The following is a 24,542-nucleotide window of genomic DNA, read 5'->3' on the forward strand; positions in this document are numbered from 1 at the left end:
CAGTATCGGCCACCCCCAGAAAGTCAGTATGGACAGCCAGGAATGTTCCCAGCACCACAGGGCAGGGCGCCATACCCTCAGCCGCCCACTATGAGACTTAAGCCTACATCACCACCTAGTGGACAGGGTAGTACATTACATAAAATTATTGATAAGGCAAGAAAGCAAGGAGATATTGAGGCGCGGCAATTCCCAGTAATATTAGAACCGATACCACCTGGAGAAGGGGCCCAAGAGGGAGAGCCTCCGATAGCTGAGGCCACATATGAGTCCTTTTTGATAAAAATGCTAAAAGATATGAAAGAGTGGGTAAAACAGTATGGACCCAACTCCCTTTATATGAGGACATTATTAGATTCCATTCCTCATGGACATAGACTCATCCCTTATGATTGGGAGATTCTGGCCAAATCGTCTCTCTCACCCTCTCAATTTTTACAATTTAAGACTCGGTAGATTGATGGGGCACAAGAACAGGTCCGAAGAAATAGGGCTGCCAATCCTCCAGTTAACATAGATGCAGATCAACTATTAGGAACAGGTCAAAATTGGAGCACTACTAGTCAACAAGCATTAATGCAAAATGAGGCCATTGAGCAAGTTAGAGCTATCTGCCTTAGGGCCTGGGAAAAAATCCAAGACCCAGGAACCGCCTGCCCCCCATTCAATACAATCAGACAAGGCTCTAAAGAGCCCTACCCTGATTTTGTGGCAAGGCTCTAAGATGTTGCTCATAAGTCAATTGCTGATGAGAATGCCCTAAAGGTCATAGTGGAGTTGATGGCATACGAAAACGCCAATCCTGAGTGTCAATCAGCCATTAAGCCATTAAAAGGAAAGTTTCCCACAGGATCAGATGTAATCTCAGAGTATGTAAAAACCTGTGATGGAATTAGAGGAGCTATGCATAAAGCTATGCTTATGGCTCAAGCAATAACGGGAGTTGCTTTAGGAGGACAAGTTAGAACATTTGGAGGGAAATGTTATAATTGTGGTCAAATTGGTCATCTAAAAAAGAAATCCCCAGTCTCAAATAAACAGAATATAACTATTCAAGCTGCTACGACAACAGGTAAAGAGCCACCTGACTTATGTCCAAGATGTAAAAAAGGAAAACATTGGGCTAGTCAATGTCATCCTAAATTTGATAGAAATGGGCAACCATTGTCAGGACACAAGCAGAGGGGCCAGCCTCAGGCCCCACAACAAACTGGGGCATTCCCAATTCAGCCCTTTGTTCCTCAGGGTTTTCAGGGACAACAATCCCCACTGTCCCAAGTGCCTCAGGGAATGAGCCAGTTACCACAATACAACAATTGTCCCCCACCACAAGTGGCAGTGCAGCAGTAGATTTATGTACTATACAAGCAGTCTCTCTGCTTCCGGGGTGCCCCCACAAAAAATCCCCACAGGGGTATGTGGCCCACTGCCTGAGGGGACTGTAGGACTAATCTTAGGAAGATCAAGCCTAAATCTAAAGGGAGTTCAAATTCATACTGGTGTGGTTGATTCAGACTATAAAGGTGGAATTCAATTGGTTATTAGCTCTCCAATTCCTTGGAGTGCCAGTCCAGGAGACAGAATTGCTCAATTATTACTCCTGCCTTATATTAAGGTTGGAAACAGTGAGATAAAAAGAACAGGAGGGTTTGGAAGCACTGATCTGACAGGAAAGGCTGCATATTGGGCAAGTCGGGTCTCAGAGAGCAGACCTGTGTGTAAGGCCATTATTCAAGGAAAACAGTTCAAAGGGTTAGTAGACACTGGAGCAGATGTCTCTATCATTGCTTTAAATCAGTGGCCAAAAAATTGGCTAACCAAAAGGCTGTTACAGGACTTGTTGGCGTAGGCACAGCCTCAGAAGTGTATCAAAGTACATGATTTTACATTGTTTAGGGCCAGACAATCAAGAAAGTACTGTTCAGCCAACGATTACTTCAATTACTGTTAATCTGTGGGGTCGAGATTTATTACAACAATGGGGTGCAGAAATCACTATGCCCACTCCATTATACAGCCCCATGAGTCAAAAAATCATGACGAAGATAGAATGTATCTTCCTGGTCCAGGAAAGGGACCAGGAAAAAATGAACATGGCATTAAAGTCCCAACTGAGACTGAAAGAAATCAAGAAAGAAAAGGAATAGGTATCATTTTTACGGGCGGCCACTGTAGAGCCTCCTAAACCCATTCCATTAACTTGGAAAATAGAAAAACCGGTATGGGCAAATCAGTGGCCACTACCAAAACAAAAACTGGAGGCTTTACATTTATTAGCAAATGAACAGTTAGAAAAGGGACATATTGAGTCTTCATTCTCGCCTTGGAATTCTCCTGTGTTTGTAATTCAGCAAAAATCCGGCAAATGGCATATGTTAACTGACCTAAGGGCCATAAATGCCATAATTCAACCCATGGGGCCTCTCCAACCCAGGTTGCCCTCTCTGACCATGATCCCAAAAGGCTGGCCTTTAATTAATTAATTTAATTAATTTAATGGTAAAAAAGGATTGCTTCAGGAAGGTTTCAGTGGAAAGTGTTACCTCAGGGAATGCTTAATAGTCTAACTATTTGCCAGACTTTCGTAGGTCGAGCTCTTCAACCAGTTAGAGACAAGTTTTCAGACTGTTATATCATTCATTATGTTGATGATATTTTATGTGCTGCAGAAATGAGAGACACATTAATTGAATGTTATACATTTCTGCAAGCAGAGGTTGCCAACGCAGGACTGGCAATAGCATCTGGTAAGATTCAAAGCTCTACTCCTTTTCATTATTTAGGGATGCAGATAGGAAATAGAAAAATTAAGCCACAAAAAATAGAAATAAGAAAAGACACATTAAAAACATTAAATGATTTTCAAAAATTGTTAGGAGATATTAATTGGATTCAGCCAACTCTAGGCATTCCTACTTATGCCATGTCAAATTTGTTCCCTATCTTAAGAGGAGACTCACACTTAAGTAGTAAAAGAATATTAACCCCAGGCCAGGCGCGGTGGCTCTCTCCTGTAATCCCAGCACTTTGGGAGGCCAAGACGGGCGGATCACGAGGTCAGGAGTTCAAGACCAGCCTGGCCAATATGGTGAAACCCTGTCTCTACTAAAAATACAAAAATTAGCAGCGCGTAGTGGTGTATGCCTGTAGTCCCAGCTACTTGGGAGGCTGAGGCAGAAGAATCGCTTGAACCTAGGAGGCAGAGGTTGCAGTGAGCCGAGATCGTGCCACTGCACTCCAGCCTGGGCAACAGAGCGAGACTCCGTCTCAAAAAAAAAAAAAAAAAAAAAAAGAATATTAACCCCAGAGGCAACAAAAGAAATTAAATTAGTGGAAGAAAAAATTCAGTCAGTGCAAATAAACGGAATAATAGATCCCTTAGCCCCACTCCAACTTCTGGTTTTTGCTACTGCACGTTCTCCAATAGGCATCATTGTTCAAAATACTGATCTTGTGGCGTGGTCATTCCTTCCTCACAGTACAATTAAGACTTTTATATTGTACTTGGATCAAATAGCTACATTAATTGGTCAGGCAAGATTACAAATCATAAAACTGTGTGGAAATGACCCAGAAAAAATAGTTGTCCCTTTAACCAAGGAACAAGTTAGACAAGCCTTTATCAATTCTGGTGCATGGCAGATTGCTCTTGCTAATTTTGTGGGAATTATCGATAATCATTACCCAAAAACAAAAATCTTCCAGTTTTTAAAATTGACTACTTGGATTTTACCTAAAATTACCAGACATGAACTTTTATTAGAAAATGCTCTGACAGTATTTACTGATGGTTCCAGCAATGGAAAAGCAGCTTACACAGGGCCAAAAGAGCGAGTAATCAAAACTCAGTGTCAATCGGCTCAAAGAGCAGAGTTGGTTGCAGTCATTACAGTGTTACAAGATTTTAGTCAACGTATCAATATTGTATCAGATTCTGCGTATATAGTACAGGCTACAAGGGATGTTGAGACAGCTCTAATTAAATATAGCATGGATGATCAGTTAAACCAGTTGTTCAATTTATTACAACAAACTGTAAGAAAAAGAAATTTCCCATTTTATATTACTCATATTCGAGCACACACTACTTTACCAGGGCCTTTAATTAAAGCAAATGAACAAGCTGACTTACTGGTATCATCTGCATTCATAAAAGCACAAGAACTTCATGCTTTGACTCATGTAAATGCAGCAGGATTAAAAAACAAATTTGATGTCACATGGACTCAGGCAAAAGATATCGTACAACATTGCACCCAGTGTCAAGTCCTACACCCGCCCACTCAAGAGGCAGGAGTTAGTCCCAGAGGTCTGTGTCTTCATGCGTTATGGCAAATGGATGTCACGCATGTACCTTCATTTGGAAGATTATCATATATTCATGTAACAGTTGATACTTATTCACATTTCATATGGGCAAACTGCCAGACAGGAGAAAGTACTTCCCATGTTAAAAAACATTTATTATCTTGTTTTGCTGTAATGGGAGTTCCAGAAAAAATTAAAGCTGACAATGGACCAGGATACCGTAGTAAAGCTTTCCAAGTATTCTTAAATCATTGGAAAATTTCACATACAACAGGAATTCCCTATAATTCCCAAGGACAGGCCATAGCTGAAAGAACTAACAGAACACTCAAAACTTTTCATGTGCGTCCATGTGAAGAGACCACCAAACAGGCTTTGTGTGAGCAATAAAGCTTTTAATCACCTGGGTGCAGGCGGGCTGAGTCTGAAAAGAGAGTCAGCGAAGGGAGATGGGGTGGGGCCATTTTATAGGATTTGGGTAGGTAAAGGAAAAAGGGGGGTTGTTCTCTGGCGGGCAGGAGTGGGGGGTCACAAGGTGCTCAGTAGGGGAGCTTTTGAGCCAGGATGAGCCAGGAGAAGGAATTTCACAAAATAATGTCATCAGTTAAGGCAGGAACAGGCCATTTTCATATCATTTGTGGTGGAATGTCATCAGTTAAGGCAGGAACCAGCCATCTGGATGTGTACGTGCAGGTCACAGGGGATGTGATGGCTTAGCTTGCACTCAGAGGCCTGACAAAACTCAATTAGTTAAACAAAAAGAAGAGGAAGACAGTAAGGAGTGTACCACTCCTCAGATGCCACTTAATCTAGCACTCTATACTTTAAATTTTTTAAACATTTATAGAAATCAGACTACTGCTTCTGCAGAACAACATCTTCCTGGTAAAAAGAACAGCCCACATGAAGGAAAACTGATGTGGTGGAAAGACAACAAAAATAAGACATGGGAAATAGGGAAGGTGGTAACGTGGGGGAGAGGTTTTGCTTGTGTTTCACCAGGAGAAAATCAGCTTCCTGTTTGGATACCCACTAGACATTTGAAGTTCTACAATGAACCCATCGGAGATGCAAAGAAAAGCGCCTCCACGGAGATGGAAACACCAGTCGCACGGATGGATAGTCCTACCGAGGTATATGTTAATGATAGTGTATGGGTACGTGGCCCCACAGATGATCATTGCCCTGCAAATCCTGAGGAAGAAGGGATGATAAACATTTCCAATGGGTATCGTTATCCTCCTATTTGCCTAGGGAGAGCACCAGGATGTTTAATGCCTGCAATCCAAAAGTGGTTGGTAGGAGTACCTACTGTCAGTCCCACCAGTAGATTTACTTATCACTTGGTAATTGGAATGTCACTCAGGCCACAGGTAAATTATTTACAAGACTTTTCTTATCAAAGATCATTAAAATTTAGACCTAAAGGGAAACCTTGCCCCAAGGAAGTTCCCAAAGGATCAAAAAACACAGAAGTTTTACTTTGGGAAGAATGTGTGGCCAATAGTGTGGTGATATTACAAAACAATGAATTTGGAACTATCATAGATTGGACACCTCGAGGTCAATTCTACCACAGTTGCACAGGACAAACTCAATCGTGTCCCAGTGCACAGGTTAGTCCAGCTGTCGATGGTGACTTAACAGAAAGTTTAGACAAACATAAGCATAAAAAATGACAGTCTTTCTACCCTTCGGAATGGGGAGAAAAAGGAATCTCTACCCCAAGACCAAAAATAATAAGTCCTGTTTCTGGTCCTGAACATCCAGAATTATGGAGGCTTACTGTGGCCTCATACCGCATCCGAATTTGGTCTGGGAATCAAACTTTAGAAACAAGAGATCGTAAGCCATTTTATACTATCGACTTAAATTCCAGTCTAACAGTTCCTTTACAAAGTTGTGTAAAGCCCCCTTATATGCTAGTTGTAGGAAATATGGTTATTAAACCAGACTCTCAAATTATAACCTGTGAAAATTGCAGATTGTTTACTTGCATTGATTCGACTTTTAATTGGCAGCACCATATTCTGCTGGTGAGAGCAAGAGAAGGCATGTGGATCCCTGTGTCCATGGACGAACCGTGGGAGGCCTCGCCATCCATCCATATTTTGACCGAAGTATTAAAAGGCATTTTAAACAGACCCAAAAGATTCATTTTTACTTTAATTGCAGTGATTATGGGATTAATTGCAGTCACAGCTACAGCTGCTGTGGCAGGAGTTGCACCGCACTCTTCTGTTCAGTCAGTAAACTTTGTTAATGATTGGCAAGGCAGGGCGCGGTGGCTCATGCCTGTAATCCCAGCACTTGGGGAGGCCGAGGCGGGTGGATCATGAGGTCAGGAGATCGAGACTATCCTGGCTAACATGGTGAAACCCCGTCTCTACAAAAATACAAAAAAATTAGCCGGGCGTGGTGGCGGAGGCCTGTAGTCCCAGCTACTCGGGAGGCTGAAGCAGGAGAATGGCGTGAGCCCAGGAGGTGGAGCTTGCAGTGAGCCAAGATCGCGCCACTGCACTCCAGCCTGGGTGACAGAGCAAGACTCCGTCTCAACAAACAAACAAACAAAAATTGGCAAAAAAATTCTACAAGATTTTGGAATTCACAATCTGGTATTGATCAAAAATTGGCAAATCAAACTAATGATATTGAACTGTCATTTGGATGGGAGATAGGCTCATGAGCTTAGAACATCGTTTCCAGTTACAGTGTGACTGGAATACGTCAGATTTTTGTATTACACCCCAAGTTTATAATGAGTCTGAGCATCACTGGGACATGGTTAGATGCCACCTACAGGGAAGAGAAGATAATCTCCCTTTAGACATTTCCAAATTAAAAGACCAAATTTTCAAAGCATCAAAAGCCCATTTAAATTTGGTACCAGGAACTGAGGCAATCGCAGGAGTTACTGATGGCCTCGCAATTCTTAACCCTGTCGCTTGGGTTAAGACCATGGGAAGTACTACCATTATAAATTTCATATTAATCCTTGTGTGCCTGTTCTGTCTGTTGTTAGTCTGCAGGTGTACCCAGCAGCTCTGAAGAGACAGCAGCCATGGAGAATGAGCCATGATGACGATGCTGGTTTTGTCAAAAAGAAAACGGGGAAATGTGGGGAAAAGAAAGAGAGGTCAGACTGTTACTGTGTCTATGTAGAAAGAAGGAGACATAAGAGACTCCATTTTGGTCTGCACTAAGAAAAATTCTGCCTTGAGATGCTGTTAATCTGTAACCCTACCCCTAACCCTGTGCTCCCTGAAACATGTGCTGTGTCCACTCAAGGTTAAATGGATTAAGGGCTGTGCAGAGTGTGCTTTGTTAAACAAATGCTTGAAGGCAGCATGCTTGTTAAGAATCATCACCACTCCCTAATCTCAAGTACCCAGAGACACAATACACTGCAGAAGGCCGCAGGGACCTCTGCCAAGGAAAGCCAGGTATTGTCCAAGGTTTCTCCCCACGTGATAGTCTGAAATATGGCCTCGTGGGAAGGGAAAGACCTGACCGTCCCCCAGCCCGACACCCTTGACACCCGTAAAGGGTCTGTGCCGAGGAGGATTAGTAAAAGAGGAAGGCCTCTTTGCAGTTGAGATAAGAGGAAGGCATCTGTCTCCTGCTCGTCCCTGGGCAATGGAATGTCTCAGTGTAAAGCCCGATTGTATATTCCATCTACTGAGATAAGAGAAAACCCCCTTAGGGCTGGAGGTGGGACATGTGGGCAGCAATGCTGCTCTTTAAGGCACTGAGATGTTTATGTATATGCACGTCAAAAGCACAGCACTTTTTTCTTTAGCTTGTTTATGATGCAGAGACATTTGTTCACATGTTTTCGTGCTGACCCTCTCTCCGCTATTACCCTATTGTCCTGCCACATCCTCCTCTCTGAGAAACGCCCGATAATGATCAATAAATACTAAGGGAACTCAGAGACTGCTGCCGGGGCGGGTCCTCCGTATGCTGAGCGCCGGTTCCCTGGGCTCACTTTTCTTTCTCTATACTTTGTCTCTGTGTCTCTTTCTTTTGTCAAGTCTCTCATTCCACCCGATGAGAAACGGCCACAGGTGTGGAGGGGCAGGCCACCCCTTCATCTATTTAATATGTAAATGATGAAAACATTCATTACATTATTATTTGTTTATTTATGTATTCACTTTGAGACAGAGTCTCACTCTGTCACCTAGTCTGGAGTGCAGTGGTGCAATCTTGGCTCACTGCAACCTCTGCCTCCCGGGTTCAAGCAATTCTCCAGCCTCAGCCTCCTCAGTAGCTGGGATTACAGGCACACATCACCACGCCCGGCTAATTTTTGTATTTTTAGTAGACACGGGGTTTCACCATGTTGGTCAGGCTGGTCTCGAACTCCTGACCTCGTGATCCACCCGCTACTGCTTCCCAAAGTGCTGGGATTACAGGCGTGAGCCACCGTACCTGGCCCATTACGTTATTTTTTAAAAAATCAGTGTGACTCTTTTGACAAATTAGAATGGTTCAAAAATCTTGGTTACGCTGGGCACGGTGGCTCACGCCTGTAATCCCATCACTTTGGGAGCCGGAGGTCAGGAGTTCGAGATCAGCCTGGCCAACATGGTGAAACCCTGTCTCTACTAAAAATACAAAAATTAGCCGGGCATGGTGGCGGGCTCCTGTAATCCCAGCTACTCAGGAGGCTGAGGCAGAAGAATTGCTTGAACCTGGGAGGCAGAGGTTGCAGTGAGCCAAGATCGCGCCACTGCACTCCAGCCTGAGCGACAGAGCGAGTCTCTGTCTGAAAAACAACAACAACAACAACAAAACAAAACAAAAAGACAGAAATTTGGTTTTAGAACCAGACAAATTAAATGGGAGACTTACTTCCAATGAGACCTAGAAATTTCTAAATTTCTAAAATTTCTAAAAGAACTGAGAAAATTGCGCCGGGCGCGGTGGCTCATGCCTGTAATCCCAGCACTTTGGGAGGCTGAGGTGGGCGGATCACGAGGTCAAGAGATGGAGACCATCCTGGCCAACATGGTGAAACCCCTGTCTCTACTAAAAATACAAAAATCAGCCGGGCGCGATGGCAGGCTCCTGTAGTCCCAGCTCTCGGGAGCCTGAGGCAGGAGAATTGCTTGAATCCGGCAGGTGGAGGTTGTAGTGAGCCGAGAGCACACCACTGCACTCCCGCCTGCCAATAGAGCGAGACTCCATCTCAAAAAAAAAAAAAAAAAAAAAAAAAAAGAACTAAGAAAATTGCCTCCATTGAGGAAGTAAGCTTAAGGAGGTAAACTGACACGTTTTCTGAATTGAGAAATAGTGAGGAGGCTTTGTCTCTTTCGCCTCCAACTGCTCCTTCTCCTCCTGACCCTGCACCTGCATAGTCTTTCTTATCGGAGCCTTCCTGTCCTGCCTTGCCTCTTCTTCCATCAGCATCACCTGAGGAAAGTCCCCAGGGCTCTGGCTCCTTCCCTGAAACTTCTGTTCTGACAGCCCCTTTCAAGGTAAAACCCAAACCCACAGGAGGAGGGGAGCCTACCATTGTGTACACCGCTTCACCAAAATGTGAATTAAGAATACTATAGCCGGGCGCGGTGGCTCATGCCTGTAACTCTAGCACTTTGGGAGGCCGAGGTGGGCGGATCACAAGGTCAGGGGATGGAGACCATCCTGACTAACACGGTGAAACCCCATCTCTACTAAAAATACAAAAAATTAGCCGGGCCTGGTGGCGGGCGCCTCTAGTCCCAGCTACTCCTAGGAGGCTGAGGCAGGAGAATGGCATTAACCCGGGAGGTGGACTTGCAGACAGCCGAGATCGCGCCACTGTACTCCAGCCTGGGCAACAGAGCAAGACTTCATCTCAATAAATAAATAAATAAATAAATAAAAATAAAAATAAAATAAAATAAAATAAAGGACTTCCCTGATCTAAATTTAAATACATTTCATTCTTCTGTTTCTAAAGCAGGCTCCAAGATCCTGTAGGCTTTGGCAGAAAATTCGACTTAACTGTCGAAACCTTTGAGCCCAAATATTCTGACCTTTATCAATTAATTCACATTCTAGGGAAGAAGGCAAAGCCACTAACTGGTTGCCAAAGGCAAATTGGAAGGATTTTCAAAAAGAGACGGAAGCAGAACATGAAAGGTTCACATTTTAGCCAAATATGTGCATGTTGCCATTCCCCAGGTCCTTCCTAAAAATATAGATTGAAGGATAATTCAGCAATGTACTAAAAAGCCAGACAAATCTGTCTTTGCTTACTTAAAATGGTTTGAGAGCCAGGCGTGGTAGCTCATGCCTGTAATCCCAGCACTTTGGGAGGCTGAAGCGGGTGGATCCCTTGAGGTCAGGAGTTCGAGAGCAGCCTGCCAACCTGGTGAAACCCTAACTCTACTAAAAATACAAAAATTTGCCAGGTGGCTACTCAGGAGGCTGAAGCAAAAGAATCGTTTGAACCCAGGAGGTGGAGGCTACAGTGAGCTGAGATCCTGCCACTGCATGCAATACAGCCTGGGCGACAGAGGAGACTCCGTCTCAAAAAGAAAAAAATTAGCAGGGTAGTAGAAATACAATGCACACCAGAATGATAATCACGAAGACAATCTGTATTCCAGAATAGCAAGGGAACCTATTCTATGAGGGAGCCAACTGAAAATATCAAATCCCAGTTCACACCCCAGGGTGTGGTGTCACATGCCTGTAGTCCCAGCTACTCGGGAGGATTAGTAAGGAGGTTTGCTTGAATTCATGAGGACAAGGCAGAAGTAACCCTGATCATGCCACTGCACTCCAGCCTGGGGGACAGTGAGACCTTGTCTCAAAAAACAAACTAAAAAACAAACAAAAAACCCCACAAAACCAGACAACGGCAACAAATTGTCGCCTCACTCTGAAATGACAGTGGCAAACATCACTTTGCTATTGGAAAATTGAAAGAAAAACACTCCCTCTTGCTGTCAACCTGCCCTCTTGCTCTAACATGTCTGACCCATGGTTTAAAATGCCCAAAAGCTGATGTACTCAATTTCACTTACCTGTTCTGCACCAGCATTTATTTTTGTGTGGAGGAGATCCCCATGCATGGTCCTATAAATGTCTAATGGCATGGAATCATGAACGGCAGTGTCTTTTAGGATATTTGGATATATATGTGTATATATATACCTGAAGAAACCCAACATTACATAAATATATGTAAGCAGAATGCTTCATCACAAGGATAAGGACGTGAAAAAAACCAGTTTCTTTTGAAATCCTAAACGTTCTAGTCTGCGAATTAAAAGCCATTATTTGAAGAAGGGTGCCCAGGCTCCAGCCGGTCGTCGAAAGGTTGCTCCGCAATAGAGGCTAAGGACCAGCTTCTTTGGGAGAGAACAGATGAGGGAAGTGGGAGGGAAAAAAGAGAGAGGCAGGCGTCACTTCCCCTGGCTGGCTCGGCAGTGGGTTGGTCGGCTGAGTTGGCGGAGGGTGGGACGGAAGAGCAGACGGGGACTGGGAAAGGCACTGTCGGTGACATCACGGATAGGGCGACTTCTATGTAGATCAGGCAGTGCAGAGGCTGCTGCTTCGCCACATGCTGCTTCCCCACGAAGGAGTTCCCGTGCCGTGGGAGCCGATTCAGGACCGCTGGTGGGACCTGAGAGTCCCAGCTGTGTGTCAGGGCTAGGAGGGCTCGGGGGTGCGCGGGGCAAGGGACCGTGCGTGTAAAGGGGGAGGCGTGTGAGGCTGTGGCGGGGCGGAGGTGCGGGAACTCATACTTACCTGGCAGGGGAGATACCATGATCACGAAGGTGGTTTTCCCAGGGCGAGGCTTATCCATTGCACTCCGGATGTGCTGACCCCTGCGATTTCCTCAAATGTGGGAAACTCGACTGCATAATTTGTGGTAGTGGGGGACTGCGTTCGCGCTTTCCCCTGATCTCTTTCGTGGCTTAAAGAGTAGAGTGTACGTTCAGTGGTGCTCTTCCTTTCTGTTGGTTTGTGTCTCTGGTGGTGCCCTTAAACGTTACTGTTGCAGTCAGGAGGCGGGAAAATAGGAAGTGGCATGTCGCCGTCCTTCTCGCTGGAGAAGTAAGAAGTGTCAGCCATTGTGAGCCTGTTTATCACAAGCTGACTAGCGCGAAGACTGCATAGCTCTTCCTTTTGCCCATAAGGCCGCTTATTGCAGAAATTGATCCATGGTCCTCCAGTCTCTTGGGTTCTCACGCTCTGTGGAAATTTTCGTGTTTTTCTCTAGCCTCCAGAGTCACCTTTTACACAGCGTCTCCTTCTAACCGCAGCCCCGTCAGGAGTATTTGTAGGATTTCTATGCTAGCGGGGAATGTGTTCTCACCTCATAGAGCCAGGTACAAACTACGCAGACGGGGGCTGTTCTTTGGGATGAAAGCAGAGCCTTTGGGGCTCTTAGTGTCCCCGTTCGTTTGCAGACATAACACGCTTACTTTGTGGAGTGGAACGGCTCTCCCGGAGCCCAGGTGCCCTAACGCAATTCATCCAGGCCCGCAGGTCAGAACCGCAGTCTCACCTGTCTTGGCCGAAATGCGCTGCGATCCTCCCTGAAATATAAGGCGGGAACTTTTATGAGGAGACGGGTCCAGTTACCCTACTATCTCCTGCCGTTTACATATCTAGTCTTTCTTCAGACTTTATTTAAGCGACAGCTTCTTGTTTGATGTCTCGCTTCTACATCCTACATCCACTGTCAGGCAACTTTCTAGATAGCACCCCGACCCATCCTTCCCACTCCCAAGCAGCCCTTTCCTATTTCTGGCGCCAGTGTCCTCCCACGTCCCTCTTTCTTCAAGCCCCCGCTTATCGCCTTCATGGACAGAAAATACTCAGCTCTCTCTCAACCTGCGGTTTGCACCTGACATGCGTCAGTACCCTGGCAAATTCCTTAATACCCCTTCTCAAATGGCACTGTAAATTCATCTCTTTTTAACTCCCAGAAGTATCTAATTGGTTTTGTCCCTGCACTACATGAATAGTAGTATTTCAGTACAGAAGAAAACCCCAGGCCTAGCGATGGCGGTTCTCGGCATTTTGCCAGCCTCTCCCAGGGTGCGCTTTCTGACCTCACCTACTTCTGATCAACTGAGGTCAGGAATTCGAGACCAGCCTGACCAACATTGCGAAACCCCGTCTGTACTAAAAATACAAAAAAAAAAAAAAAAAAAAAAATTGCCCAGCGTGGTGGTATATGTCAGTATGTCTGTAATCCCAACTACTCAGGAGGCTGAGGCAGGAGAATCGCTTGAACCCAGGAGGCAGAAGTTGCAGTGAGCTGAGATCCTGCCACTGCATGCAATACAGCCTGGGCAACAGAGTGAGGCTCTGTCTCAAAAAAAAAAAAAAAAAAAAAGAAAGAAAAAGAAAAAGAAAAGAAAAGAAAAAAGAAAAAAAAAATAGCAGGTTAGTAGAAATATAATGCACACGAGAATGGTAAGCATGAAGACAATCTGTATTCCAGAATAGCAAGGGAACCTATTCCATTAGGGAGCCAACTGAAAACATCAAATCCCAGTTCACACCCCAGGGTGTGGTGTCACGTGCCTGTAGTCCCAGCTACTCCGGAGGATTAGTAAGGAGGTTTGCTTGAATTCATGAGGTCAAGGCAGAAGTAACCCTGATCATGCCACTGCACTCCAGCCTGGGGGACAGTGAGACCTTGTCTCAAAAACAAACAAACAGAAAACCCCACAAAACCAAACAACAACAACAATTTGTCACCTCACTCTGAAATGACAGTGGCAAACATCACTTTGCTATTGGAAAATTGAAAGAAAAACACTCCCTCTTGCTATCAACCTGCCCTCTTGCTCTAACATGTCTGACCCATGGTTTAAAATGCCCAAAAGCTGATGTACTCAATTTACAGTACACTTACCTGTTCTGCACCAGCATTTATTTTTGTGTGGAGGAGATCCCCATGCATGGTCGTATAAATGTCTAATGGCATGGAATGATGAAGGGCAGTGTCTTTAAGATATTTGGAGATATATATATATATATATATGTGTGTGTATATATATGTATATATGTATATATGTGTATATATATGTATATATATGTGTATATATGTATATATATGTATACATATATATACACATATATCTGAAGAAACCCAACTTTGGGCGAGTTCCCTCAAACTTTTCACTAGGCATGACCACTGCTCTATTTTGGATAGTGATTCAGTGGGGGCAAAACCTGAGAATTATCTGCCTGGCTATCAAGAAGATAGCTCCTTGCATTTTTGGGGGGAGAACACTTTTGCTTCAAGGGAGTGTTTCTTCCCAGGATTAAAAATCTTTCTGTAACCTCAGGAAACACTGCTGATGAAAACCAGGCATGGTGGCTCTGGCCTGTAATCCCAGTGACTCGGGGGCTGAGGCAGGAGGATCACTTAAGCCCAGGAGTTGGAGGCTGCAGTGAGCTATGATGGCGCCACTGCTCTCCAGCCTGGGCCACAGAGACAGACACTGTCTCTGAAAGAAAAAGAAAAAAGAAAGAAAAACATTGCTGACGAAACTGCGGCCTCTTTTGCAGCTCAATAAAAAGCTATTTATTCACTGGCTAAGGTTGTACTAGATAATCACATCACTTTAGATGATATATTTAGCTGAGCAGGGAGATGTATGTGTGGTGGCAAATACCTTTTGTTGCGTATACATAAATATTTCCCATGCAGTAGAACCTTCTCTAGAAAAAAAATTAGAAAAGAAGCCACTTGGCTACAAGAAATCACTAAAGAAGAAATGGGATTTGATGTTTTCCCTGATGTTTTCAGTTGGCTGCCTAATGGAATAGGTTCCCTTACTGTTTCAGGATATAGATTCTCTTTGTGATTATCATTCTTGTGTGCATTATATCTCCACTAGTCAAATTATTAATGTTATGTATTTCTCATTGTTTTACTTCTTTTGAGAAACTAAATTCATGGTACTCCGAAGACTAGAGATGATTCAACAAGTGACAGCAACTATAGAATTGGCCGAGATCTCTCTGTCTTCCCCCCCCCACCCCCACCCCCATTCTGTAATGCCAATTCAGCTTCTGGGTACTGTTAAAAGTTCCTCAGTGAGAAGGCTCCTTTCCTCCCCTGCCCCCAGTGTGGGACAGGACTATCTGGAAATGAGCCTTTCTGGCAAGGAGGGATACAGCTTTTGATCGACAATGCTTTCAAGAAAGACTTTTTATCTGGCCGGGCGCAGTGGCTCACACCTGTAATCCCAGCACTTTGGGAGGCAAAGGCGGGCGGATCACAAGGTCAGGAGATCGAGAGCATCCTGGCTAACACAGTGAAACCCCGCCTCTACTAAAAATACAAAAAATTAGCCGGGTGTGGTGGCGGGCGCCTGTAGTCCCAGCTACTCGGGAAGCTGAGGCAGGAGAATGGCGTGAACCCGGGAGGCGGAGCTTGCAGTGAGCCGAGATTGCGCCACTGCACTCCAGCCTGGGCGACAGAGCGAGACTCCGTCTCAAAAAAAAAAAAAAAAAAAAAAAGACTTTTTATCTAAAGGGAGAAGGAGGAAAGAAGAGAACTTCTATGAGGAGTGTGAGCCTTTCCAAATTCTCAGGCCCAGAGAGGCATTACATTGAGACAGCAACCACATTCTGCTTCCTTTTTGTACAATACTGTATTTGAAAAACAAAAAAACAAACCTACAAGACTCATGAAATTGGACAACTTTCTTTATAACACTACTACTGGTAAAACCAGCAAGGATGGCTGGTTTGCAGTCATCTGAGCAGCCTCTCTAGTTTCATAGATATGATTTCTCTCTGATATTGAAAGGCTTCCAATTTTAAGCAAAATGCTACTTCACAAAGATAAACAGCTTTGAAAGGAAACGGTTTTCTTTGTAATCCTAAACGTTTTAGTCTGCGAATTAAAAGCCACTATTTGAAGACCCGCGCACAGCTTCCAGCTGGCCGCCAGAAGGGTCCTCCGCAGGACACAGGTTAAGTAGTCGCTTCTTTGGGGGATACTAGATGCGGGGTCTGGGCGCACCTCCGGAAAGGACAAGGGCGGGAGGGAGAGGTGGAACAGCAGACGTCACTTCCTCCGCCGGCTCCGGCAGCGGGTTGGTAGGCTGAGAGGCGGAGGGTGGGGCGGAAGAGCAGAAGGAGATTGGGAAAGGCACTGTCGGTGACATCACCGATAAGGCGTTTCTATGTAGATGAGGCAGCGCAGGGGCTGCTGCTTCGCCACGAAGGATTTCCCGCGCTGTAGGAGCAAGTCCAGGACCGCTGGCTGGACATGAGAGTCCCAGCTGTGTGTTAGGGCTAGGAGGGCTCGGGGTGGTTGGGGATTGGCTGGAGTGGTGCTCGGGGCAAGTGACTGTGCGTTTAAAGGATGAGGGGTATGCAGCTGTGGCGGGGCGGAGATATGTGGGATCTTACTTACTTAGCAGGGCAAATGCTATGGTTACTAAAGTGGCTTATTCTAAACGTGACTCTCACCTATTTCATTCCAAGTATGCTGTTCTGTCATTTCCTCTAACGTGGGAAGCTCAGCTGCATAATTTGTAGCAATGAAGCAGAAGTTACAATGAAAAGACAAGTTTTCCTGTACCTGGCGGACCCCCAAGGCCTGCAGTGGATGGAGCCTAGCAGATCCTTGACAATACTATCTGATAAAGCTACATCCCTGACAGTGCTTTCCAGCGACTTTGTCAACACGGTCTGCCCCCAGCAAGTATAAGAGGAAAAACAACAAATGCCTTTACCGCCTCCTCTTTCCCCCTTGCCACTTCTCATTATTCAAGTTTTGTAAAGTTCCTGATTTCCCTTCAGTGCAGCTGCAAGGTTACCAGCTATGCTTGCGTTGCAAGACCTGTCACAGTTTGATTAACTGCCTTCTTTCTGCTTCTGTAAGCCCTCTTGCCTGCCCCGCGAGTTTCGCACCATCAGATTCCTGCTGCACCGTTCAAACTAGCCAACCCCCTTTCAGAAGTGTGTATAAAAGTCAAGCCCTGTCTTTCTTCGGGGCTCACGCTAGGCCTGAGTGCACTCAATAAAATCCTTCTGTTCCACCCATTGGTCTCTTTGTTCTCCTGATTCCGGCAACAGTAGTAGGGGACTGCGTTCGTGCTTTCCCCTGGTCTTTCATGATATGAATAATAGACAGCATTTTTTTTTTCACCTATAGTTGCAGGCTTGGTCTCTGATTGTATGGTGTGGTCAGCTGTTTTTGTTTTTGTGAGACCTTATTTTCTTGTTTACTGTCCTGGGACAGATGTCTGTAGTCACTTGTTTCCTCAGGAGGCAAATTTCAGTCTCTGTGGGGGAGGTCTGTCATGTTAGCTGTGGTGGTACTTGGCGGGCAGAGCTCAGGGATCTAGGCTTCTCTGCTTTGTAGATTGCTCAATGGTCCCCAAGGCCTACTGGCTTTTAACACCACTTGAAAACCTTAGTGTTTTTCCATTGTCCCCGGAGTCACCTCTTACAGAGCCTCTTTTTTTTTGTTTGTATTTTTCCCTGAGACAGAGTCTCACTGTATCTGGTGGGATCTTGGTTCAAGCGATCCTCCCACCTCAGCCTCTGGAGTAGCACATGCACGAGCCATCGCAGCCAGCTAATTTCTGTTCTTGTTTTGTTGTTGTTGTTGTTGTTGTTTTGTTCTTTTAAGAGTTGAAGTTTCGCCATGTTGCCCAGGTTGGTCTCCAATTCCTGGACTCAAGTGATCCACCCTGCCTTGGCCTTCTAAACTGCTGGGATTACAGGTATGATCCATCACACCTGGCTAGCCCCTGCTTTTCCCTATAGCATTCATGGGAGTTTGTAGGATTTCTGAGCTGGGGGGAACATGTACTCAGCTCATAGAACCAAGTAGAAATTGTACTTGGAACTGGTGCCGTTGGGTTGTAGACATAACACGCTTGCTCTTTGTATGGAAAGGGCTTTGCCAGTGCCCTGGTGCCCCTGCACAGGGCATCGAGGCCTGCAGGTCAGAATGGCAGTCTCACATATCTGTTCATGTAATACGCAGCAATTCTCCCTGGAATATAAGATGGGAGGTCTTGTGAGGTTCCTACAAGTAAGAAGACAAATTTCCCTGAAGTTTGTATTGACAACTTTAAAAATTAATAATAACAGCCCAACCTCCTGGATGGCAAATGTCCTTTACATTGACAGACCGCAACTGCCCTGCTTGCCTCAGCTCCTCCGTGCAGATGCAGCCCCTGATTCCCTCCACACAGGTCATTTCCTCTCTGCTTTATCCAAAAGAGGGAGACAGCGGTTCTGCAGGACTTTGCTAGGAGCAAAGTAGGGGGAAATGGTCGCTGGAGCTGGGACCTGGGTACTGGGCCAGGTTGCCCTGCAGGAGGGGAAGTACTCAGGGCTAGAGGGGGCCAAGCACCAAGACCTCAGCATCCTCAACCTCCAAAAGGACTCAGAGAGATGCAGAAACCGAAACAAGGTTCTTCTTTCAAGGAAGACCCCAGGGCTCTGAACCAAAATCCAGATTTTTCCCCATCTGCAGCTTAATTCCACCTTAGTTGGTGCAACTTCATCCTTCCCCTATGCTCAGGACAAAAAACAGTTCTTCTATAGCCTGGTCATTCTCTGATCCCATACATCCTATTGGTCAGAAAATTATGTTTTTTCTTTGGTTAACTGCAGACTTTGGTCTGCACAATCTTTTTCTTTCTTGGTCTGAAAACCACCCCACAGTCCCATATGTAGCTTTTTTGGATAAACCTAGAAATGGACCCTTCTGGTCTTACAGCTTGAAACTTAATATTTGTTGGCCGGGTGCGGTGGCTCACGCCTGTAATCCCAGCACTTTGGGAGGCCGAGGCGGGTGGATCACGAGGGCAGGAGATCAAGACCATCCTGGCTAACATGGTGAAACCCCATCTCTACTAAAAATACAAAAAAGTAGCTGGGCATGGTGGTGGGCACCTGTAGTCCCAGCTGTTCGGGAGGCTGAGGCAGAAGAATGGCATGAACCTGGGAGGCGGAGGTTGCAGTGAGCCGAGATTGCACCAGTGCCCAGTGCACTCCAGCCTAGGTGACAGAGCAAGACTCTGTCTCAAAAAAAAAAAAAAAAAAAAGAAACTTAATATTTGTTTTATCTGAGTTCCTTCCTGAGGAAATGATCTTCAGGCCTGTCAAAAAAGCTATCCAAGAACAGAAATTCATCCAGAAAATGAGATGCTGGGACCCCCCATTCATCATGATTGCTTCCTTGCTCCTCCCTAGCTCCTGTTTTCTTACTCATTGTTACATTTCTTCCCTGCCATCTAAACCTCTGGTTTTGGTTGGTCAGGGAGATGGATTTGAGACTGAGTTCTCATCTCCCCCACTGCAGCACCCTATTAAAGTGCCTTCCTTGGCGATACTCGTCTCGGTGATTGGCTTTCTGTGCGGCAACCAGCAGGAATCCCAGATCTCTGAATTTTGGCAAAGGAGTCTCCTGATAAAGGCGGGATGGATTCTACTGACCAACATCAAAACGTTCAGACATTTGAAAGCCTTAATCTCAGCGTCGGGGTTTGGGCCGCCCTTGAGCCTTTTCCTTGGGCCTATCCATTAAAATCAGCCGGCCGAGCCTGTCTTCAAGGTCCTGGGGTAGGGTCAGGTCCTCCCGACTCTTCTTGATGCTTCTCCCGCCGGGTCGGCAGCCGCCCTCCCCTTCCCTGTGACCTGCAGAGAAGCTTCAGGGGGCGTTTATTCAATTTGCTAGGAGCCCACGAGGCACAGGCACACGGTGACTCTGGTTTCCACTGCACCCACCGCCCTCCTTGGTGCTCTCGCTCTCTCTGGCACGCAGTAACGTTCTGGGCGAGCATGGGTGCTGAAGACACTCAGGCAGGGAGGGTAGGGAAGGGCACCAGCCTCTTAGGTCCTGCGCAGTGGGGATCGAAAAAAGGTCTTGAAGAAACAGAAAGGGAGCGTTGGGAGTAGATCAAAGGGAAAGAAAGAAATCCTAGGAGATTTCCTATCTGAAGGCACCATGAAGAGAAAGTCCGCCTCCTCTGGGCCGGGTCCTCCCGTCGCAGGTGAACCAAGTTCCGGTCTCCACTGGAGACCAAAGCAGATAACTTTGCCCTGACTCCTAGTTAGGAAGCCATGCTTTGTCCTCCCCTGTTTAGCGCTTGATCCTGTAGCACTTGATTGTCTCTCTCGGGCTTTCTATGGATTCCAGGGATGCAACTGAGAACTTTGTTTTTAATGCAGTTTTACTTGAAGTAAGAGTATTTTAGGCCGGGCAAGGTGGCTCACGCCTGTAATCCCAACGCTTTGGGAGGCCGAGGTGGGCAGATTACTTGAGGTCAGGAGTTTGAGACCAGCCTGGCCAACACGGTGAAACTCCGTCTCTACTAAAAATACAAAAATTAGCCGGCTGTGTTGGCGCAGGCCTGTAGTCCTAGCTACTCGCGAGGCTGAGGCAGGAGAATCCTGTGAACTTGGGAAGTGGAAGTTGCAGTGCGCTGATCTCAAAAAAAAAAAAAAGTATTTTAGAATCTTTTGGCAAAGGAAATGAATTCTGACAGGTTTTGCACTTAAGACATTCAGATGTGAGGAAAACATGAAAACCACTATGCTAGGGAAAGCAAATGCTGTTGAGAATATCTCACAAACACAAATTACACATCAGCAGGTAGGTTTGACCCTCAGGTTCGGCACATTTTACTTTAAATGCACTGTTGGTGGAACTTAGGATGAATCTAGGACAGTCACGATGTATATATGTATGTGTGTATATGTGTATATATATATACACACATATATACACACATATACACACATACACATATGTGTATATACACACATACACATATGTGTATATATGTGTATATGTGTCTATATACACACATATACACACATACACGTGTATATGTGTGTATATTAACACACATACACATGTATATGTGTGTATGTGTGTATATATACGTATACACATATGTGTATATATGATATGTGTGTATATATACACATATGAGCATATATTGTGTGTATATATATACATATATACACATATATACATATATACACACATATATATACATATATGTGTGTGTGTGTGTGTATATATATATATATATATATATATATATATATATATATATATATATACGAGAGACAGAGAGACCGGGTCTTGCTGTCTTGGCCACGCTGGTCTCCAGCTCTGGGCCTCAAGCGATCCTCCTGTCTCCCCTTCCCAAAGTGCTGGGACTACAGGTGTGCACCACCTTGTCCAGCCCATTTTAATGTTTTTAATTTAAATATGCGTTCCAAATATTATATGACAAGTACAAGAAGCCCGCTTTATGCCAGTTTTAGAAAAACAAAGTGGCAACATCCTAAAGTACTGAAAGAAATAAAGTTTTCCTAGAATTCTATGCCAAAATGAAAAATCTTTCAAGAATATGACTGAAATAAGGACATTTAAAGACATACAAAAAAAAATGAAAGAATTCAGCAACCCACACTACAAGAACTGCAAAAGGAGTCCTCCAGAACTAAGGATAAGGATACCAGACAGAAAACTGGATCTACACAAAGAAATGAAGACTGCTGGAAATCGGTATGTACATAGTTAAATATACATGTTCTTCTTATTTGAATCTTTTAAAATAATTTGACCAATTAAACAAAAGCAATAATAATGGATTGTGGGGTTTATAACATGTCTAAAACCAAATTACATGACAACACTAGCATAATGGCCAGAAGGGGAGGTGGAATGTCACTAGATGGCACTGATAAAGATGTATTCTGGCGACCCTAAAGCCATCACTGAAAAAGCAAAAGCAGGGAAAGAAGTCGGGGAGCGGCAGACAAGAAGAAAGAAAGAGTTACAGCTAATAAGCCAAAAAAGGAAAGAAAATGGAATGATATAAAAACCATGTAATCACTATGCTGGAGCAACTGCTCTCCAGGCCTCTACCCTATAGAAATACACTAGTGGCCAATGAGAAGTGTACCAGAATTATGACTGCAGCATTGTTGGTAATCATAAAATAATAGAGCCAATGTACTTTCAAAGATATATGAAAAGGGTTTTATTTATTTAACAAACACTAACAATTGTACAAACAAGGGAAGCAAGTCCTTTGGCCAAAAGGAACACAGAGGGTCATGATGATGCTACTTCTCCAGGGATTTCAGGGTTCCCAGATGCCCAGTTTTCTGTCTAGTTCTTCTGGAAGATGTTATTCTTGGGGAGTTATAGGTCCTCGCGTTTGGAGCTCTTTCATGTTCTCTCTGAATTTTCCCCTCAGTTCCTCCACATTCTGCTTCAACAACAACAACAACAACAACAACAACAACAAACAATTCTCACCTCCAGAAGATCTAGCCTGTGCCTCTGCACCAGCCTTTCAGGAGGTCTGGATGTCTGTTCCACCGCTCCCCGGCTTCTTTCCCTGCTTTTGCTTTTCCCTTCCCTCCTGCCCTCCTGCCCTCCTGCCCTCCCGTCCTCCCGCCCCACGACCCTACCACTGCCCAGCTGAGCCCCCGCGGCTCCACCGCGCAGAAGGTGCACTGGAGGCCCTGCCCGTTGCCCTCCCCGGGGGATACCTAGAAATCAACGTGAATAAACGCTTTGAAAAAAGACCTTCCCCATGGAAAAATCTCATGATTTCTATTCTTGGGATTCTTCAAGGGACTAAAAGCTAAAGGCGACGATGGCTCCGGGAGGTCGAGGCTGCAGTGAACCGTGTTTGCACCACTGCACTCCAGCCTGGGCGACCTAGCGAGACCCTGTCTCCAAAACAAACAAACAAAAACAGAAAACAAATCAAAACTTCCCCATGGTAAAATACTTCATGATTTCCATTTTCGGGGCTCTTCAAAGGACTGAAAGCTGAAAGTGACGATGGATTAATTCAACAAGTCCTAGTCGTGCGCGCTGGTGAGTGCCAGACCCTGCTCCCCGCGAGGGGACCCATGAGCCACCCTCACCACCATCCCTGCCCTGGTGGAGCCCCCGTGCGGGACACAGGATCCGAAGATGGCAGCGGAAGTTGCGCAGCGGCCTCAAAAGTGACTGGGCAGGGTGGGCACAGGCTGCCTCACTGGGTCAAGGCGGCACAAAGAACCATCCCGGGAGCCCACCGGGCGTTCAGCTTCCCTTGGGCCCCCAGGAGGCTCAGGTCCGGGTCTGGGTCGGGCGTTTCCGGGGGATTCTGATGCAGGTGAGGAGCAAGGTCGTCCTGGTTCCAGAATCTCCCAACCTGCGCGTCTCCAATGAGACCAACACGATTCACCGCTCTCATCGCTCCAGTTTTCCAAGGCCTTTCACAGTTGTACTGCCTGGTGGGCTCTGAGGATGGGAGGACTGGGGAGTGTTTGGTCAGTGCACCCTTCCTATAGCGCCCAGAAGAAGGTACACTACGTGTCTCTGTGGCACAATCGGTTAGCGCGTTCGGCTGTTAATCTAAAGGTTGGTGGTTAGAGCCCACTGAGGGACGCCTGCTCCAGATTTTTTTTTTTTTTTTTCTTCTGAGACAGAGTCTTGCTCTGTCGCCAGGCTCGAGTGCAGTGGCGCGATCTCGGCTCACTGCAACCTCCGCCTCCCGGGTTCAAGCGATTCCCCTGCCTCAGCCTCCGGAGTAGCTGAGAATACAGGCGCGTGACACCCCGCCCGGCTAATGTTTTGTATTTTAGTAGAGACGGAGGCTTCACCTTATTGGCCAGGATGGTCTCGTGATCCGCCCGCCTTGGCCTCCCAAAGTGCTGGGATTACAGGTGTGAGCCACTGCGCCCGGCCCGGCCGCCTGCTCCAGCTTTTAAAGCGTTCATGCATGATCAATCACTAGATAAACGGGGGAGATTATATCTTCCCAGAGTCCTAAGCCACTAGGGTTGTGTCTCTGTGGCACAATCAGTTGTCGCATCCAAAAGGCCTAGCTAACTTTTGTATTTTTTGTAGAGAAAGGGTTTCATTATGTTGCCCATGCTGGTCCCCAAACTCCTGGGCTCAGGCACCTCCGAGGTCTCCCAGAGTGCTAGGATTACAGGCATGAACCACTGCACAGGGCCTTATATAGTGCTTCTAATTTCAGCACATTTAGCAAACTTACCTTCTGTGGGAAAGGTACCAAATCACATTCCAATTTATTTCTCAACTCTAATAACATCCCTTTCTTCATTTACTTGCTGACACAACAAATTTTCTCCCCTCCCCTACTTTTTGTTTTGAGACTAGCTGTCACTCTGTCGCCCAAGATGGAGTGCAGTGGCATGATCTCAGCTCACTGCAAACTCACCGCCCCTGCCACCCCGGCACTAGCGAT

At 45.6% G+C, this 24,542-nt stretch overlaps 1 protein-coding gene and 1 non-coding gene across 2 annotated transcripts in view; both read left to right on the top strand.

Annotated features, from left to right (window-relative positions):
- LOC129015142 (neuroblastoma breakpoint family member 11-like) overlaps positions 1-24,542 on the top strand; it is a 2,260,169-nt gene that overhangs the window by 1,654,126 nt on the left and 581,501 nt on the right. Inside the window, 1 exon segment of the mRNA XM_063663940.1 lies at positions 1,246-1,278. Within this exon segment, the coding sequence (XP_063520010.1) occupies positions 1,246-1,278 (33 nt within the window).
- Positions 12,047-12,210, top strand: LOC129022609 (U1 spliceosomal RNA). The gene has a single exon (XR_008496487.1). It is a non-coding gene; the product is annotated as a U1 spliceosomal RNA (small nuclear RNA).

This window comes from Pongo pygmaeus, chromosome 1 (genome assembly GCF_028885625.2).
Source record: "Pongo pygmaeus isolate AG05252 chromosome 1, NHGRI_mPonPyg2-v2.0_pri, whole genome shotgun sequence".
Classification (NCBI taxonomy): domain Eukaryota; kingdom Metazoa; phylum Chordata; class Mammalia; order Primates; family Hominidae; genus Pongo; species Pongo pygmaeus.